Here is a 17,310-nt window from a genome sequence, read left to right as displayed (position 1 = left end):
CTCTTGCGCAGTTCTTCGATGGTACGAATGGTCACACCCACATGCACTTTCTCCTGTATTTGCAGCCATGTCTTCCTTTTTCTTGCTTCTGGTACTTCCAGGGCATTCTTACCAAAAAGGAGCTCATGGCTGCAGAACATCTCTTCTATGAGGACCTCCTGCTCTTTCTCTGAAAATCTATGTTTCCTTTTCCTCTTCTCACCCTCCATGCCCTCCTGTGGCCTCTGAGACTCCATTGGGGTTCTTGATGTGCTGTGCAGCCTCCAAACACACCCCAAACTGCCTCTAACTGTGGCTCAGGCAAACAGGTGCAGCTAATCACTCCCACTTACAAGTCGTGATGTCATCAAGCTGCACCTGTATTGCAGATTCCCGGATTTGCGATTTCTGAACTTGCGAATTTCGCTATTAAGGAATCGCAAATCAATATTCTGAGAATTTTTTGCGAAGTTTATGAAATCGTAAAACGTTAGTGATTTTTTATATACATTCCGTTTTGCGAATCTGAAACTGCGAATCGCAAATTCTCCCAATTTGTGATTCGCAAAACGGGATATTGATACATATGCCCCTAATATAGGGCCAAAGCCCAGTATACCAGTTTAATATTATAGCATTATTGCCCACTGTTGAGGGCTATAATGCCCGTTAAAAGGTATTTTTCTGAGTTATAGGCCTGAGCCACAGGCAGGGGCCTGCCTGTAAAAAGGAAAACAGCCTTTAACATCCGCTATAGGCCAAGGCAGAAAGGCTATAACTCTATTAGATCATTCAATCCACTGTGGGCAGAATATTATGAAATAAAAAGGAAGGAACCAAAAGAAACTCAATGGGCTAATATAGCAGAAGGCCTGTATCACCTAATATTGGCCCTGAATAAGATAATTGTCTTCAATGATGGTCTCAGCATTTGAATGTTTTATTAAATATAGCAGTGTCTTTAGAAATAACGAGTCCAAAGAATACATATAGGTGCATAATATACACAGAATTCAAGCAGGTAACATTTGAAAGATGAACATATTGTTTTTTAATTAAATCTTTTGTAGAGGAATGCTGTTATCTAAATGCTGTGATAAACTGTAAATCCATCAGTTGAAAAGCATGCTGTAGACCACTTCTTTGAAAACAGTACTGCTTTTGTGAGTGTCTTCCTCTTTCCAATGATGGCTTTCAAAAACAGAATGCAGTGAGGTATACACAATGTAGCTTTCTGCAAAAAGCACATTCTACAAACACTGAGCCAATGCATCAAAACTGAATCTGTCACACTAAAGTTTTAAGGCAAGAGGGACGACTATGTTTACCAAAATTTAGTATAACAAATTAAAACCTTAATAATTTTAGCAACTACGATAGACAGATGATATCCTAATTTATCACATCCCACTAAGGGCCCGATTACGTTTTGGTTAGGAAATCTTCCCGACCGAATCAGTTTGAAAATGGTTTCGGACCGCCTCGGATCGGGAGAGTCCGACCCACCGAGTATGATGCATCCGGATGCTTCCAGATACGATTTGGTTGGACTCCCATTGACTTCAACTGGAGCCTATGTTCCTTACTGGGTCGTAATCGGACCCTCGGACGGAACGACGCATTCCTGATTCGAATCAGAAGGAGCAAATGATGTTAGGAGGCCTTCCTAACCGCATCGTAATCAGACCCTAGGTGGGAATGCTTTCCTAACCACATCGTAATAGGGCCTTAAGTGAATACAGGACTTTAATTGCAAGGCAAGCTTTCCTCTCCGTACAGATGTTTGTGAATTATAGAAAACCAACAAAATAGCATTAAAAACAGCAATGATGATAAATGTATTGTAACTGCATTTAATCCTTGAATGTGCTGATATAATACCATGCTGCAAAAATTAACAATGTATATGCGCTGAGTAGATTTGGAGCACTGAGAGCACAGTAACTTGTTTCTACATAGATGACTTGTTATAAGATGGTAATACAAGAAATAGCAATGGATATCTGCCATTTTGATAAACATGCAGGAAAAATCTGAGGGTGTGCAAATGTTATTTTTAATTTCAACACAAGCTAACAAAACGTATGAAGACAGAACACATCGTACAGTTCAAAAGTAGTGTTTAAGTAATTAGGTGCATGAAAATGGTATAAACTTTGGTTTGCTTTCTTCTTCTGTATGCAAGGTTGTGAGATGAATATTCTATTAATTTTATAGTCTTGTCTTGCACCCTCCACTAACCACGACAGTCTCTCCGGTCATGTAAGAAGCGTCTGACGAAAAGAGAAAAGACACAATACCAGCACATTCCTCTGGTTTTCCAAGTCTAAGGATACAAAGAACATGAGGATTATTAAAAACGAAGTAAATCTAAGATACAAAACTCAATCTGTTAATTTTCTAGTATTTGCATCTTTCTCTAGATTACAATATTCTCATATTGCTTTCATGAGTTGAAATAGTATAAGCACCCTCTGCTTTTTTGGAAATTTCTGTTCTTGTTATTCACAAATATCTTAACAAATTTGACGTGATAATGTAAGAATTCTCCTTCTGTAAGTGCCTTGGTAATGTTCTCTGGCAGATGTTCTGTACATCCAGAAGTTATGAATGAGTTGTGAATACATAAGTAGGTAAATAATATATATAATTTGTCCATATTGACATTTCATTCACAGGGTAGTACAAAATTACAAACTCAGAACAAAAAATGTGCACTCAAAAAAATAAAAATGCAAGAAGTGTAAAAAGTGTATTAAAACAAATGCTAAACCACCACAAGATAGCTGCCATGTGATGGTGCACATGTCTGTTATTCACCTTGGATTGTTATTTCTTGAAACAAAAGAAAAATATTCCAAGATAGCTACTGTGCACGAACACTTTGGCAGCGACTTTGGAATGGTTTTAAATGTTTGTACTACTTTCTTTTGAGTTAAAACACCTTTACAGTTGATCCTATCATTTCCCATAGGGAGACTTCAGAGTCAAGGTGCTGTCTCCCTATGGTAAAGTATACTGAAGATTAAAAAAAGTCTATTATGTAAACATATTAAATGAAAATTCTTTTACAGAAGTTTAAATAGATGAATACATTTTATTATGCACTATAAGTTATTAAACATGATGTTCAGGTATCATTAAAAGTAATGAAATTATATTTAAAAAGAAATATTGTTACATTCATTTAATTTATTAAAATATTTAGGGGTTAATTAGGATGTCAGTCGGAAAGCCTCTGACTGCTGGTTGGTGGCTTTCCAACCGATATCCCTGGTTTGACTTCTGACCACCGAATTACAATTACGGTGGTTGAAATTTAAACCGGCTGACTTCCGACAGGCTCGAAGAGCCCGCCGGCCAGTTGGAAGTGCAACATAATCCAGTGGGGAATGTGTTTCCACCTTCTGATTATGATGGCACTTTCTGAGAGCAAATCCGTTTTGGCCTTCCCGACATAGATTTGCTGTTGGAAAGTGACTTTGGGGGCCCCTAGCAGGACCCCTTCCCCCATGGCCTTGTGGTTCAAGGCTTGGGGGGAACCTATGGTGCCCCCTGGATTTACACAGGCTCCCATTTCTCTATGGGAGCTTGTGCTACAGCCAGTTTACGGCTGCAGCACTAGCTCCCATACAGAAATGGGAGTATGCATCCACATCATGTGCAGCCGCATTGTAATTGCGTTGTTGGAACAGCCCACCAGGGGTCGATCGGTCCCGAAGACTGCAATGGTGTCGGCGGATGTGAGTCCGCCCGACATTGTATTCATGCCCTTTGTTATTAAATGATATATATGTTTTATTTTTAGATATTTGTTTTAACATTAAATTAACATTAAATTGTATTTATTTATTTTTTAACTATTTTATGTTATTTTACTTTAAGTTCCATCAAAATGGAGGGACTAAGAGTGCATTTAGAATTGCGAAGAACCAATAGAAAAATGTGCCCCAAAGTTTGTTTTAAAGCAGGCTTTGGCATTGTATAGAACATTTGAAATCAAGTGGGTTGGGACAAAGATCGTGTGCCACAATGAATTTCCTTACGGAGTAAACCCCAAGTCCAGGCTCAGTATCCATTAAAACCAGAAACTAAGCACCATATAAGGGTTATCCAAGATAAGCTACGGTATCAGGGTGTAATAGTGCCTGGTCATTTAAGCATGAACACTCCCCTTTTTCTGGAGTTGAAACCAGACAATTCATATAGAATAATTTTAGATTCCAGAAATTTAAAAGCATAGACACCCACACATGTGGTGCAAAACGCTCTCAATAATGAAGCGATGATGAAAATAGTTAGAAAGAATTGCCATATTACAGTTCTTGTAACAATGGATTTCAGTACGTCTAAACGAGTTTGCGTTAGGGGTATAAAAATAGCCCAGCACTTTTTACGACACGATTAATGGAGATGTTATAAGAAGATCCAGAGTATTATCATACATTGATGACATCTACTTCACAAATGATGATTAAACAGAACTCTTAAATTTGATGGGCAGAATAGTGACTCTTGTAGCTTAGCATGGGCATAAAATAAACTTTAAAAAGTTTAAGGCTGCGTATCTTAACATGATCTTCTTTTTATATGACCTGTCCACTGAGGGTAAAGGACTGACCCCTGGCCTCTTATAAAAGTATGCTACTTTACAGCATTCAAAAGCAAATGCGAGAAACCTACGAACTCTGATGGGGTTTTTGAACTTTGAAGAGCTTACTTGACGCATTAGGCTGAATAAGTTACTCTCTTAAACAAACAAATTACTTCCACAAAAGGAGAATGGTTTCTTGTACATGAATGCAAGCATACATGTTAAGCAGACATGTTACTGGCAGAATTAAATAGTTGTACTTTCCCTTGTAACTATGCTCGAGGTCGCTATTGATGCTAGTAAGACCAATGCGTGTGCTCCAAACCTTCTTTGAGCACAGTGGACTGTGAAGCAAAATGCGACTGACAAAATGTTTGTGTATGATCTGACAATTAGAACTCAAGAATTTCTACAGTATACGCAAAATATTCCACACATGATTGGTACTAAGCAAAAAAATATTCTATAGCCATTGTGTTACAGTAGAGGGAATTATTGAAGACAGCGACTTCAAGGGGCAATGTACACAAACCATAGTGTTAGTTAATTCCATTGAACGATAGAAGAAATAAATACTTTTTTACTTGCTCTTCAGAAGGCTGATCCATCAGTTGCCACACTAATTGTGTTGGATTATGCATTGTGTGTACAGGGTTCCATAGTGGAGTTACCACATTGGCCCCTAAACATATTCAGACCTTCAAAAATGTAATTGTTCAAAACAAAGCAGCTTCAGGGAAATGTATCTTTTACACAGAACAAGCTTCCTTTGGTCCTTGTATAACATATCATGGCCCATAAATGTGAATTAATTAATGCTAAAGTATACTGTGCAGCTGAATTAGCTGCAAAGACTTTGAAGCAACCATTTGAGGTGGGTGTAGTGACTTGGTCTCAAATGAAGAATGAGACAGACATAATAGTGTATATAAAAGCAACACGAAAGGCAAAAAGTCTCCTCACGGTTTCTCTTCCAAATACTCTTACAGCTGCAACAAAAACAAAATACCTATGGTTTCTGTACCTTGGATTGGGAATAGCCATATACCTAATGAGTGAAGTAGAGTAGATTTGATTTGGGCAGCACATGAACAGTTAGCTTCACGTGTTGTTTGTTGTTTGCCGGAGTTGAGCCCTTTCTCTACCTCTTGGACCAGATTGAACACTGTGAGGAACTTGTGTGCAATTACGGAGGGGACCGTGAGCTAGCGCGAGTGAGACGCGCACATAACATCCCCAGGACTTCAGCTCCCAGGAGTCACCCTGAGCCCACACCTGCAGAGGGGCTTGAGCACCGCCCCCCTGCTGACGCCTTAAAACACCTCGCCGCACCGCGTCAGGTGTTGTTTGTTGTTTGCCAGAGTTGAGCCCTTTCTCTACCTTTTGGACCAGATTGAACACTGTGAGGAACTTGTGTGCAGTTACGGAGGGGACCGGGAGCTAGCGTGAGTGAGACGCGCACATAACATCCCCAGGACTTCATCTCCCAGGAGTCACCCTGAGTCCACACCTGCAGCGGGGCTTGAGCACCGCCCCCCTGCTGACGCCTTAAAACACCTTGCCGCACCCGCTTCGCGGGTGCCGCAGCGTCAGGTGTTGTTTGTTGTTTGACGGAGTTGAGCCCTTTCTCTACCTCTTGGACCAGATTGAACACTGTGAGAAACTTGTGTGCAATTACGGAGGGGACCGGGAGCTAGCGCGAGTGAAACGTGCACATAACATCCCCAGGACTTCATCTCCTAGGAGTCACCCTGAGCCCACACCTGCAGCGGGGCTTGAGCACCCCCCCTGCTGATGATATATATTGTGTGACATCACCGCGCGCGGGAGCGTCCCGTGAGAAGCCCGGGACAAGGGCGGGACCGTCACCGGCCATCCGAGGCCGATAGAGGGCGGGCAGGGCCACCCCCCCAACCCCTCAATCAACGACCTGGACTTTATGAGGCATTTCACCAAGGGCTATAGACATTGTATTATTCACAAAATACAGCACTGTGCTCTATCAACTTAGCTCAAATTTATCGTCAATGTCAATGTCAACACGATCAGGAAAAGTTAGGATGGGGGGGTGTGTGAGTGGCACGCTAGATCAGTTTATCACCCGTGCATACTCAGTCCTCGAAAAAGAAATCGCTATTACTGAGAGGCGCCTTTCTACTGAACCTCTAAATCATAAACGTTCCTCGCTGGGGCCACTAGCGCTGGCTCTTTCCCCGGCTAGCATCCAGGAACATTCTAAAGGCGTCCAGCTGGGTTATGCATCGTCAAGTTCAGGGAGCTTAGGAGCGAACCAAGAGAGGCCCATAGTACAATGTCAGACATCACAGGTAGACTCCCCAATTCCTCCACAGAGGGTACCCCTAAATATGGAACATACACATATCACAAATACCCCACCCCAGGGAACTTTAGTGCAACCAGTATCTACATACACTGTAGGGCTGCGAATAGCTACCCACAAAAGAAAAAGAACTGTGAGTGGCCGGAAGGGGGGGCGTCCATTAACCTCTAAAAAGTTTAAGTCTAAGAACCTAAACACAACAGGGAAAAAAACTGGGCAGGGAGGGACAGTAGAATCTATGCCCTTCCCGCCAACTGCCGAATTACTTGCTGGCAGCTCTGCCCCGGGCAGTCTACCGGCCCCGGTAATTTCTTGCCCTAAATCATTCACTGCCACAGGCGTTACATCTCAGACCCCTCTTATCGCACGTATAGAACAAATTGCGAAATCACTTATTCTCCCAATATTAGAGAGGGTAAAGGTACTGTCGGAGAGGTTGGACCGATTTGAGCAATGTAATAAACAAAATAGGAGGTTCCCCTGTATTTTATGGCAGGGAGGGGGATATTAACCACAGACAAAGTAAAAAACCCTGACTCCTTAGATTGGCAAAATTGACATGACCAACTGCATATTTATGGACATGATCTTACTTGATACAGATGAAATTCTATCTTTTCTGTGGATTACGGTAATCTCCCACTAGGCAAGGTTGAATTAATGGACTACGACTTAAATCAATTAAACACACAACTAAATATAGTACTAAAACACATCAGCTGTATAAAAAACATAGAATTTATTATTACCCTCCCAATTGGGTTACATTCTAAAAAATAGTACCATCCATACAATTTAAAACCGCCACCTGGCGTGATCATTCGATGGGAAATATTTAAAAAAAACAGTCAAAGTTACAACAACAGTCGACGCAGCGTCGACTGTTGTTGTAACTTTGACTGTTTTTTTTTAAATATTTCCCATTGAATGATCACGCCAGGTGGCGGTTTTAAATTGTATGGATGGTACTATTTTTTAGAATGTAACCCAATTGGGAGGGTAATAATAAATTCTATGTTTTTTATACAGCTGATGTGTTTTAGTACTATATTTAGTTGTGTGTTTAATTGATTTAAGTCGTAGTCCATTAATTCAACCTTGCCTAGTGGGAGATTACCGTAATCCACAGAAAAGATAGAATTTCATCTGTATCAAGTAAGATCATGTCCATAAATATGCAGTTGGTCATGTCAATTTTGCCAATCTAAGGAGTCAGGGTTTTTTACTTTGTCCACCGATTTGAGCAAGCCACCTTGATAAATTTTTCTCCCTTAAAACACTAATTAAACTACAGTCAAGAAACAAACAGGATGATTGTGTTCCTACACAAAAGCCTCTCGTAGATCTTACATCCATACCCGACCCACACCCACCGAATATTGTTGTAGCTTTCGGGCTTTCATCTAGAACGGATTGTACAGCATTAGACACCCCAATCCTTAGCTCCAAATCTGGAAAGAGACCAACGATCCCAACTACGACCAAAGGGGCAAAAGAACCTACACGCGCTCTTCCACACATGATCGGGAAAAAGAGAGCAGCCCAAGTACAAAAATTGGGCATTGCAATGATCATCTTATGCTAAACGCAAAATCTGGGATGGTAATGCCAGACAGCCAGAATATAACCCACATTAGCTTACCACCCGAATGCCAGCCATATGTAGTGGTGTTAACGGGAGTACCACAGTTAAAGTCCGGGAAACATGAATCTTACCACAAATTGAAAAACAAAGCCATTTACTGGCTGAACAGAAATAGACCACTCCCGACTCAGTTCGATGGCCAGGTTCTTTTTGATAGGAGGATAAGCTGGGTGGGTAGTAGGACCAAGGATATTCCTGGGGACTGTATCCTTGTCAATTTCAGGGATGCCCGTTTCTCGAGGTTCATTTGTAACCAACAGACAGACTATACTTGTGTATGATCTGCGCCACTTCCATCTTCAATTTGCAGATCCCCAGCATACTCAAAACGTTTATTTTCCATTTGGGAGGGCCCATGATGGGCCTATCTTTACTAACCACTCTGCATATATAGTACCCGCTTCAAACAGAAGTTTTCTGGCTCACAGGATGGATTGCAGATACTGACAAGGGGATTGCTGTCCCCTCGTTTTGCCACTTAATGATGTGGCAGGGTCTTTGCCATCTGGCAGTAGGGTGTCTGCTAATAAACAATGGATTCTTGGAGTCACTGATAGTGTTCATAGTAATAACAATGACATCTGTAATCCCAGATCAGCGCCCAAACCCCCTATCTTGTACAGTGGCACCGTGAACACCAAAAGAGAGGGAAAATCACAGGGGACTATCACCAGGACCGTATTTAGTGGCAGCCGGGGTCCTGGTGTAGAAGATCAGGAAAAGAACTCGATCCTGCTAGCTCAACCTCATGGGGCGGGAACTATTGCTAGCTCACGGGTACTTAGTCTTTCATACCAGGCAGCAGATCCCAGTGGGGGAGGAGGCAGCCCTCTTTTAGTGTCTCCATATATACCTGCAAGTATAGCTGTGGTTGATTCTCCTATAAGGATATTGTCCTGGAACATAGCGGGCATCTCCAGAAAATTAGACTTGCCAGACTGGAATGCTCTGGTAGAGTCCTATACAATCTGCATCTTCCAAGAGGCATGGAGCCTGGTGCCCCACTATAAAGTGGGTTATACCACCTTTTTTCACCAGCTGTATCCGCCCGCACAGGGAAAGGCAACCCTTCAGGCGGGCTGTTAGTCTGGGCAAGTATTTCGCAGGGACATTTTAGGGATTTCAGCTAGTGGTGCACGGTGAGCAAGAACCATGGAGATATTTGATATATATATGCCCGTAGCACAAAAGGTGGCACTCCATCCCCCATAGTTGCACTGTTGGAAGACAAACTCAGGCGATGTCATCAGAGTGCATATGTTCTAGTTGCAGGGGACTTTAATTGCTCATTTGAGCCCCTTGCAGCAGAAGATATTCTAGATACCGCTGAGGACGACACTAGGAGGGGTATACCCATACTTGCAATTAGCCCGATACAGAGGTGGTCACAACGGGCTATACAGATGAACACTCTTGTAATGGAATTTGGCCTAAGAGCAGCAAACGGCAGAACCCTCTCAGATCCGACTGGGGCGCACACGTATAATAGGGTAAATCATTCCACAAGGATTGATTACATTCTCCTTGATTTCAAACTATGGAGTTTCATGCAGGACATGGAAGTACTTCCAACCACGGATAGTGATCACAATCTCCTCTCCCTGAGCCTGCATCCCTTGTGGTCATGTGCGCACGGTTCTGCAATACCACTTGCATCAATGTCAACTCTAGAAGTGCGCCCCTCTAATTGCGGTAGGCGCTTGAAATTGTGCAATGTTGCCTTGGACGAGGGGAAAGTCAAGAGCATAGGGACTATCCTTTTGGCTGCACAGAGTAAGCTGCAACCTTTACTGACCAATGTGGCTTATTTAAGAACTCAGGGGGCAGATTTATGAAGGCCTTGCGCCGCCGGTGCGTCACTTTTTCCCATGTTAAAAGTGACGCACCGGCGGCGCAAGGCCTTCATAAATCTGCCCCCAGATATTTTTCAGGAGACCATTGAAGCCTTGGGTAGCTTATTTCTTGTCCAAACCAAAGGTGCGGTAAAGAGTAAGCCCTGCAGACTTAAGGACAATGAGGGATGGTATACATCCAAATGTCGTCAAAAGAAATCTGCACTAATGAAGGCTGTAAAGAGCAAGTCTCAAGGGTCCATCCAGTTGGCTAGGAAAGAATATAAGCGAGTTGTGGTAGAGGCAAAAAAGGAGTGGGAAGATCACTACTGGCGATCACTCAAAGAGGCTAGCCTCGGGAGAGACGCTGGCCGTTTCTGGAATATAATAAGAACCAAGAATAGACCTGGCCATGACATGATAACTTGTAACATAGCAGGACAAATATGGTTTGATCATTTCTCCAAATTGTACTCTTGTCCGCAGGGTGGTCCAAACGAGTCTTTTCCCTACAGCCTCCTGCAAATCTCGGGCGATACAAATAGCTTCCCTTTTACAGATATGGAAGTTGAAAACGCTATTAAGTGTATCGTGCCACAGAAAGCAGCAGGCCCAGACGGTATTCCCGATGACCTCCTTCGCTCCGACTCTCACAAATGGGCAAAGATTATTTCTGGATTATTAAATGCTATTGACAATGGGGCTCCTATTCCCGAGTCTTGGAAGGGGGCAGAGGTCGTCCCGATCTTCAAAAAGGGAGACAGGGGCGACCCCGCCAATTATCGTCCCATAAGCCTTATCGATTCCACCCAGAAGGTTGTTGGGAAGGTGATACTCGAGAGAATACTGCATTGGGCAGAAGAAAATAAAATGCTCTCCAATTATCAAGCAGGTTTTAGATCTGGAACTGGGACAATAGAGCAAGCCTTCAGATTGCTACTCATTTACTGGAGAGCGGTACATATAGGGAAAGGCAGTCTTTACTTTGCATTCATCGATTTAAAGACTGCCTTTGACCTGGTGCCGCGTGAACGTCTATGGGGAGTATTGGCTGATATGGGGATTCCATCGAACATTCTGTCATTGTTAGTGAGGCTTCACAATGGCAATTTTGCTCAAATAAGGTGGGGCCCTCAGGGGCAGAAGACCAGCAGAATCCCGGTGAACAGGGGTGTCTGCCAGGGATGCGTTCTAGCCCCCACTCTGTTTTCACTCTATGTGAATGGCGTGGTGGAGCATTTGCTAAAAAGTCCATCCGATGCACCATCCCTGGTGGGCGAGCGTATTCCAACTCTCCTGTTCACCGACGATGCCCTCCTTATCTCTAAGTCCCCGGTTGGTCTCCAGAATCTCCTTGATAGCTTTCAGTCTTTCTGTACCTTGAGAGGGCGTGTGATAAATACAGATAAAACCAAGTATTTAGTGCTGAATCCGCCAAAAAAACTTGGTAGACCCCCAGTTTTGAATTCTGTATCATTAGAAAGGGTTATGGTATTCAATTATCTTGGAATATGTATTTCGGACTCGATGAAGTGGAACCCTCATATCCAGAAAATGCTTTTAGGTCATAAAAGGGTAGTGGGGGCCATTCTTAAGGAACAGCGCTCTTCCTCAACTAGACCTATTGGCCCAGTAATTGATATCTATAAAGCTAGATGTGTAAGTTCGGCCTTATGCGGAGCCAAACCTTGGGGTTCAAGCAATATGGAGCAACTGTCTAAATCTGAAAATAGATTTCTAAAAGATTTAATGGCACTCCCACAGAGCACTCCTATGATCCCCTTGCTACTGGATTTAGGTTGTAATTCGATAAATGACCTGGCTAAACTCCGACCGCTTTTACTTTGGGCTCGGTTATGGCGAATCACGGAGCTAGCAAAGTACGCTGAAGGTCTGTCAGAAGTGATGTCCATTTTGGGATGGCAAAAAATCACGTGGCTAAAAGATGTTAAATCCCTTTTATGTGATCTGGGCCTTTGTGAGGCATGAGAGAACAAATCAGCTCCACCGAAAGCAATATTAAAGAAACTTTATTGGAGCTGGGTATCTAATAAGCGTAACTCTGATCCAAAATTAGGAAGAATAACTAACGATTTTTTGAGGATCAAGGACGCACCAGTTAGTGAGCCTTATCTTGATATCATCCAAAAGTCTTCTGATAGAGCGTTGTATTTTAAATTTAGGACAGGTACATTGCCAATACGGGAATTGACCGCACGTTGGAAAGTTCTCTTCCAAACATGTCTTTCTTGCCCTAATTGCGACTCAAGGGTAGAGTCAATGGCACACATTTTATTTGCATGTCCGGCATACAAAGCACCTAGGAATCATTGGCTTAAGCCATTATGCAGAGAATTGGGTACAAGAGATCACTCTGTAGCGCTGCGCATTCTACAATCTGATACCCGAATGTTGTATGTATGCGGACTGGCAAAGTTTCTGAGATGGGCTTGGTCCGTTAGATGTAAAAGGCTGAGAGTAATTGTTTAATCTAAGATTTTATTTCTTTGTGCAAATAGTTTTTATTTACATGCAATGTGATTGATTTGTTGTACAAATGTGTATTTTTTAAAGAAAAAAACTTTAAAAAGTTGTTATTGGGACGCCAATATTGATGAAATGAGCTGTCACCCTAAAGTGCTGATTTTATGTACATGCTTCTAAGATATGTTTTTTATCAAAATAAAGCCTTTTTCATACTCAGTTAGCTTCTGCTCATGCTGACATCAGATCTTCTGTGTCAATGCTACAACAATGATGCTGGTGCCTTATTTACCTACAAATTCAAAAAGTATATACACCTTTGTAACATTTGTCAGCAAATGAAGCATTCAACTGAAGTAAAACCATCATTAACTCCTCTCACAATATCCTCAGATGGCCTGATTACAACTTTTGGAGGAGCAATGGTGAGGCGGTGCAGTGGATTTCCACTCCAGTCTTTGCAAAAGTAGGGAAAGTGTTGGATTGTGGAGGGGTATAATTTACTAATTCCGATTGCAGTCAGTGCAACAATAGGGAAAGTGTTCGATAGCGGAGTGGTAACATTTACTATTCCCACTCCAGGTAGTGCAAGAGTAAGGACAGTGTTGGATTGCAGAGGGGTAAAATGTACTATTCCCACTCCAGTCAGTGCAACATTAGAAATAGACTGATTAACTTGAACAAATAAAATTTTAAGAAACATACTATATAACACTGTCGGTGGTGGTCTCACTGCCATCGGAAGGCCTTTCACCGCCCGCCACATTAGGATGGCAGGTGGTGCTGTGGCAGTCGGAAACTCCAACTGCCACTCATCTGACGGGCTCCTTGAGCCCACCGGTGCGTTGGGGGGGCACTGCCGTAGGGATTAGGTTGTCCCTCCCCGCCAGTCTTTTCGTGGCGGTTCACCATTTCTTTGGGTGTTGGGGGGCACCTATGTTGCCCCCATACATATCCCTGTACCATGTGACAGGCACTGCATGGTGCCTGTCATGTAGTGCAGGGATATGTAAAACATCTCTTTTTTACATTGCCGCAGGGCCTGCAGCTAGCAGCACCCGTCGCAATGTAAAACATGGGCAATGCGACCGCCACAGTGGTGCCAACAGCATGTCAGGAGGTACCCATTCCCAATAGGGTGGCGAGTGGACGTAAGTCTGCCCGCCATCCAAATCAGCCCCTTTATTCTCAAATTAATATTAACCAATAAATACAATGTTATTTACATTTAAAATGCCTAACATAATTAACACATACAAGATTAAATAATATATTTAAAAAACATTAATTAACATTTTTTAAATGTATTATTATTAAATAACATTCTATCCTATATTTTGACAAAGTACACAACACATATCTAAAATTAAATCTTTAAATGGTGTGATTTACACGTTACATAATTAATTAATTATTAAATTATTAATAATAATTAACTTTTATTAAAATAAATTTATTTAATTACCTCCCCACCCTTTATCCACACAAAACAAACAACCCATACCTAATATATAAAATAAAAACATCTTGTTCGCATCATTTTCATAATTAATTGTCAATTAAAGAATTATTGATGAACTATCAAAAATGTATTATATTTAATTAACTTCACTTCCTTTAATCCTAGAAATCACACAACTCACACCTAATATATAACATAATGAATATCTTAATTTTTCATATTTTACATACTTTTTATCATTTCAATAATTATTATAAATGAATATTATTAATTAATTATTATAATTTATTTCCTACATGCCCTTTGCCCATACAAAAACTACACACACCTAAATACCAATTATTGTATTACACAATTTACATAAGGAATTGTCAATTAGATTATTAATATTAATTAACAATTAGTGATTAATTTAAGTTAATTAATTTCCTTCCCACCTATACCCCTACAAAGCACACAACCTGTAATTCAAAGTTAATGTAATTATGCAATTAACACATAATTATCAATTAAATAAAGATATTGATAAAATAATTATTATTAATTAATTATAATGAACATACTTCCCACCTTATACCACTATGGTGCTACAAATGAAGAAAAAAAAATACATCTCAAAACAACCAACAATTTAAAAACTATATTAAAAAACATTAACAACAATGAAACAAACATTTTATACCACACAATTAAAAGACATAGAAATAATTAAAAATAGATATTCCTGAACAATATTTTTGTAAACTATATTAATAATTTTGATATTGGTGAAATCGATATTACTTACCTTAAAATCAATATTCTTGGCAAGTATATTCTTGCACACCATATTTCTTTGTGACGTTGTGACGATATTTCAGCCTTGATATTTCTATCTGATGATTTTTAAAAAAATATTTTGTCTAAACACCACCCTGTTTCACATTTTATTTGTTACAAAACATCAAGGGCCCCATTACGAGTTTGGCGCAGTGGTGCCGGTGCAAGGACCGCCTACTGTATTCTGAGTTGAAAATGTACAACTCGTAAAACGGTCGGCTGTCCTTTGGTAGTTCAAATGGTGGTGCCTTGAAAAAACAGACACCAAAATGGGATTTGGATTATTAGTGATCAATGCTACTGCAAGGATCCCACTTTTTTTTACATTTGATACTGCAGCTGTAGGGAACTCGGTTGAGTTTCCAGAACAACTCTTTATGAGAAGTTAATTTCTACTTGCTGTTCTCGAGAGCAACTCTTCATGCGTTCTATTTAGAAAAGGTGTTTTAGTTAGTTTACGGAGTTTTTTTATAAAACCTTGTGTATTTTTCTAATGCTGATTTACAAACAAATCTATTTTTATATTTCTGTAAACTTTCTAAACAGAATGAAGATAATCGAGATTATAACTTTACGATAAATAAAGTTTTCTGAACCCTTCACCAACCTCTCATTATTGACTATGACCAAAAATCTAAATGTTGAATGCCCATCCTCCACCCATGGAATGCCTACCACAATGAAATGTAATGCAATGCAGCGCAAGCTGCTACGTTGCATTACATTTCTTCACAAAGTCATAAAAGATGGTGTATGGCGTAAATAGCCCCGTACATCGCTTTGTAAATACCCTTTGACTAGTGTTGTCTTGAGATGACTTGCATCACGCAAGCCCTTGTAAAGCAAGCCCTTAACGCCTTAAACGCGGCGGCAATTTCGCAGCGGTGCGGGCGTTCTGAAGGATCGACGGGGCTGTGACGGCCAACGGTCGTTCGCTGCACCAGGGAGGGCGTGCTCCCGACGGCCAATGGAACGGCTTAAAAGAGAATTTGTGCCCACCCCCTGCTCATGATTGAAAAACCTTCTTGTTGATTTCAGTTTCCTGCTCTTGATTCAATGGCTTTCCTATGTATTCCTATGGAGTATTTTCATTTCACTGTGGTTTGATTGAATTAGTTGTTTTTTTCAATGAGGACGTCGCAAGTTTACACTGCAGTGTATGAGGGACTATTTTCTCTCCCCTTCTGTCTCTATCACTTCTCTTCTCTTCTGCCTCCCTTTGTATTTATAGATTATTATTCCCTCCAGTGCTTTTTCTAGCCCGAGCCTTTTTGCACTCACTTCAAATCTGCTACATAGATGGGCAGCAGCTTTTAAAGGGATTTAAAACCATTCTAAGATGGCCGATGTGCATGCACACAGAGCAGCCATCTGGAGAAAGGACAAAATACATAGGTGTCAGAGGGATGACCTACTGTATTTGCCAATGATTTTTATGCTTTGAGTCATGACCATAATGTCCTTTTCACTAAAGTTTTTTTAAGGATTCTTTTAAGAGTTATTTTTACATTGTAGGTATATACTTTTCTCAGAAGCCAAATGTGATGCCTGCTAACAAATGTGTTTTTTCAGAGAACATAACAATATTCTAGTACTTGTAGAACTCCCGATTTTTTGGATGCCATTTCCAGAGCGTACATTTTAAATTTCTATCAAAGTTTGCATTGTTTCTTAGAAAACCTTTGGGAGAAGCAAAGATCTGCAACATTACATAGTACTCTAACCCATACATATAGGATATTCTTTTTGGCTGCAAAGAATCATGCATGCCAACAATCACACTAATAAAACTGGGGACTCATCAGTGCTTAATTTGGGCTCACGTGAGTAGGCCACCGCAGCTTGCAACACACATTGTCCCTGCCATGTTGCAATGATTGTGACAGCACAACTACAACCATCACACTCCTGCAAGTGTGACAATTCGAACTATTTCAGCCCTCCAAAGCTGTAAAAATAGCTTGGCAACAGGTAACAATTATGTTTAATGCATATAGAATTAATAATTACCTGTTGTTGTGGTCATTTTCTAAATTAGACACCTTGTGGCAGACCGTTAAAAGCGCCAATGTTGACAATTAAGTGCCGGTGCCGAGCAATAGAAACCACCGGCTCAAATTAAGTACGGATCACTTTTTGTGACGTTCCGTGACA

The 17,310-nt window shown here is 41.0% G+C and overlaps 1 protein-coding gene across 1 annotated transcript in view; it reads right to left on the bottom strand.

The window, feature by feature from the left end:
- Positions 1–895: 895 nt before the first annotated feature.
- LOC144792851 (dehydrogenase/reductase SDR family member 4-like) overlaps positions 896–17,310 on the bottom strand; it is a 161,948-nt gene continuing 145,533 nt past the window's right edge. Inside the window, exon 9 of the mRNA XM_078668048.1 lies at positions 896–2,305. Within this exon, the coding sequence (XP_078524174.1) occupies positions 2,191–2,305 (115 nt within the window). The 3' untranslated portion in view covers positions 896–2,190. The remainder of the gene's footprint in view (positions 2,306–17,310) is intronic.

Source organism: Lissotriton helveticus, chromosome 11 (genome assembly GCF_964261635.1).
Source record: "Lissotriton helveticus chromosome 11, aLisHel1.1, whole genome shotgun sequence".
Lineage (NCBI taxonomy): Eukaryota > Metazoa > Chordata > Amphibia > Caudata > Salamandridae > Lissotriton > Lissotriton helveticus.
The sequence above is the reverse complement of the archived record's forward strand: the minus strand, read 5'-3'. Positions and strand labels throughout refer to the sequence as shown.